At 57.0% G+C, this 3248-nt stretch overlaps 1 protein-coding gene across 1 annotated transcript; it reads left to right on the top strand.

Annotated features, from left to right (window-relative positions):
• Positions 1-74: 74 nt before the first annotated feature.
• Positions 75-3213, top strand: ACA1_212470 (uncharacterized protein; the record flags this gene model as incomplete). The annotated part of the gene is made up of 13 exons (XM_004336986.1): positions 75-193; positions 302-353; positions 440-539; positions 647-765; positions 862-919; positions 1055-1444; positions 1568-1681; positions 1767-1872; positions 2038-2152; positions 2323-2618; positions 2763-2898; positions 3017-3092; positions 3195-3213. Coding segments are annotated over 13 exons (1700 nt in total), but the record flags the coding sequence as incomplete, so codon positions are not given.
• Between the last annotated feature and the right edge of the window lie 35 nt (positions 3214-3248).

Here is a 3248-nt window from a genome sequence, read left to right as displayed (position 1 = left end):
GTGGTGGTGGTTGTTGTTTTCTGGGTCCATCTCACACCTGACCTCCTCCCCCGCAGGGCTGTCCGCACCTGGAAATGCTCGGCGTGGGCGGCGGGCACATGTTCTCGGACAACAGCATCACCGACGGGACCCTGGTGGCGTTGGCGCGACACTGCCCTCGACTGCGCGTTGTCAACATGCTTCATTGCGTTGGGTACGCGACATGCACTCTTCCAAGCATCTACCTCTTGTTGGGAGGTCTCAGGCCGCTTGTGTGTGTGTGTGTGTGTGTGTGCGTGCGTGCGTGCGTGCGTTCTCACAGGATCACCAAGAAGGGCATTCTTACTCTTTACCAAGCTGCCAAGGATCTCGAGGTGCGCGCGTTTGATGTGGTTTCACGCGATGTGTGCAGTGAAAGAGACCTCACTGCTGCCAACATGTGTGATCGCATTGGGCGCAGGAGTTTGACTTCTCGGATTCCCTATCTGCTGATGATCGCAACGACCCGTGGCTGGAGATTGAAGCGCTGCACCCCTCGGTGACCTCTTACCGATGGAGTGGTATCGTATTGTTATTATTGTTATTTCTTATTATTTTATAATAATTATCATAATCATCTATTATTATTATTATTCATTATTCATTACATGATGATACCCGCCTGCAGGCAGTTGGGATCGCCCGGATCCGGAAAGCTTGGTCACGGCCGTGGCCAAGACTTGCGGCAGCCGACTGAGAGCGTTCGAGATGGAGTACATAGAATTGCCCTCAGCGCCAACAGTTGAGGTACGTAGCAACGCTGCCGCTTCGCTGGATCTGTTGCTCATCTATGAGCGATCCCCCTCGACACGCACACGCACATCCAATGCAACGCGTCGCTAGGTTCTGTCGACCTGTTTGACAGCGCTCGAGGTGCTCAAGGCCGAAGAGGTCGAGTTAAGTACGCACTTGACCCAGATCTCCCCCTGCCCAACTCTTGTTTATGGGACAAAGCACTCACATCTGTGTCGTGTCGTGTCGTGTCGTGTCGTGTCGTGTCGTGTCGTGTCGTGTCGTGTCGTGTCGTGTCGTGTAGGAACGGGAACGACGCACCTGTTGCCCACGCTCGTGCGTAACAACTGCGCGACTCTGCGCGTGCTTCACCTCGACAGCGTGACCTGGCTGATGGGCGACGGCATGCGCGATCTCGGCACCCTGTGCCCTGTGCTCGAGGAGCTGAAGCTCAGATTCTCCGCGCGGGACATGGAAGCTGCCGCCGAGGCCGACGCTGAAGCCCGCGGCAACGGACGCGTGCGGCTCGACCTCCGCTCCGGCTTGCTGCTCAATTTCTCGCTCGCCCTACCCCGGAGCAGGAGGCAGCGGTCGCGATTGCAGCTCGACGTGCGCCTGTGGTGCCCCCAGCTCACGCGGCTCGAGATCCATCATCGCGCAGCGACTCCCGCGCAAACTCTGCGGCTCCTCAAAGGTACGGCATATCGTGTGTGTGTGTGTGCGTGCGTGCGTGTGTGTGTGTGCGTGCGTGCGTGCGTGCGTGCGTGTGTGTGCGGTATCGCTGCGGTGAACGCCTCTTGATAATGTCGTCACACAGGAGCCAGCAACGTCGCCTGCGTCAAGTTGGCGGATGTCACGCCAGAAGTGCTCGAGGCTCTGGCCGATGCGCAGCGGTTCCCCAATCTCGCTGCCCTTTCCTACACCACTTTTGGTACGCACGCCTCCCCCCCATTGCTGGGTCATCACGCCCCTTTCCTGCGCCATCACGCGCGCACTCACGGGAGGTGGCTGGCCAGATGCGTACGCGGACGAAGACAACGATGACGAAGACGAGGCCAATAAACCGAGCGACTTGGAGGTCCAGTGCCTCGATGCTTTCCTCCGCCGTCGCCCCTATGTCAGGTACCCTCCCTCCACTATTTTTTTATGTGTTATTTTGCGTTACTAATTGCATTATTATTATTGTTATTATTTATTCTTATTCATCATTATGCGTAATATCATTTATATTAATTTTATTATTTTCTATAATTCGATGAAACTAAATAAAAACCCGTGCGTGTTCAGAGTTAAGGGCTACGCGGTGGATTTCGAGCAGGTGCCTCCCACGTACAAGTTCCCTGAGGCACCTCACTACTGGGCGCAGATTCGTAGCGCCTGCCTCGAGTTTCCTGACTTGGACGTACGTCGCGCTTTCCTCCATCAGAGTCGGTTTCTGTGACCACACACACGACACACACGACACACACGACACGCACGACACACACGCGCGCGCACTCACATACACACCACAGGCGCCTGGCCAAGCTCCTACCTGCTGGGATTCGCTCGCTGGTACGATCACACCACCAGCAACCGCTGGCCGGGTTGCTGACCAATTCATCGTCGCCACCACTGCCACTGTCATCATCGTCATCGTCATCGTCACCATCGTCACCACCACCACCACCACCACCACCACCACCACCCATCGTCATCGCATCGTCATCGTCATCGTCATCATCAGATCGGTGCAGCGACCTCAGGCACATGAGGCTTTCAGAGGTGCCGCAATGTACGCCCGACGCGCTGGTGAACCAGTTCGTCAACCTGCAATCGCTCGACGTCTCGAACCTGCGTTCACACTCCATTGCGTGGACCCTTCCCCGGTATGCACCACACAGCAGCTACCACTTCAGCAAACAGCTGATGTGTCGTGTGCGTGTGCGTGTGCGTGTCGTGTGCGTGTCGCGTGTCGCGTGTCGTGTGCGTGTCGTGTCGTGTCGTGTCGTGTATGCGCTATGGTTCGACAGACTTGTGGAGCTGAATGTGCTGGGGATGTACAAAGTCGAGGAGCTCCGGCTCGACTGCCCAATGCTGCGCACACTCGACCTCGGCGGTGCCGAGCTTATAACCGCATCGCTCATGCACTGGCTCGCTCGCCACCAGGTGTTTTACCGCTCGTCCCACACAAACACACATGGCACACACGGCACACATGGCACACACGGCACACACGGCACACACGGCACGACGCACATATTTATCATACGATGCGAACGACCAGGACACGATGCCGTATCTTGAAAACTGCGCGATTTCGGCGACCACTTCGTCCATTGACATCGACGAGCACAGCCCAGGTTCGTGTGCCACTGCGGCTTCGCCCTGACTCGAGCTTATCGACACACGACACACGACACACACGACACACGCACGACACACCGCACACCACTCGCGGGCAGCTGGCGAGCTGAAGGAAACGATTCGGGCGATCCCTGCGTCGTTGGTCGAGTTCT

This window comes from Acanthamoeba castellanii (genome assembly GCF_000313135.1).
Source record: "Acanthamoeba castellanii str. Neff unplaced genomic scaffold scf7180000084758, whole genome shotgun sequence".
Lineage (NCBI taxonomy): Eukaryota > Discosea > Longamoebia > Acanthamoebidae > Acanthamoeba > Acanthamoeba castellanii.
This window is presented reverse-complemented; position numbering and strand designations above follow the sequence as displayed.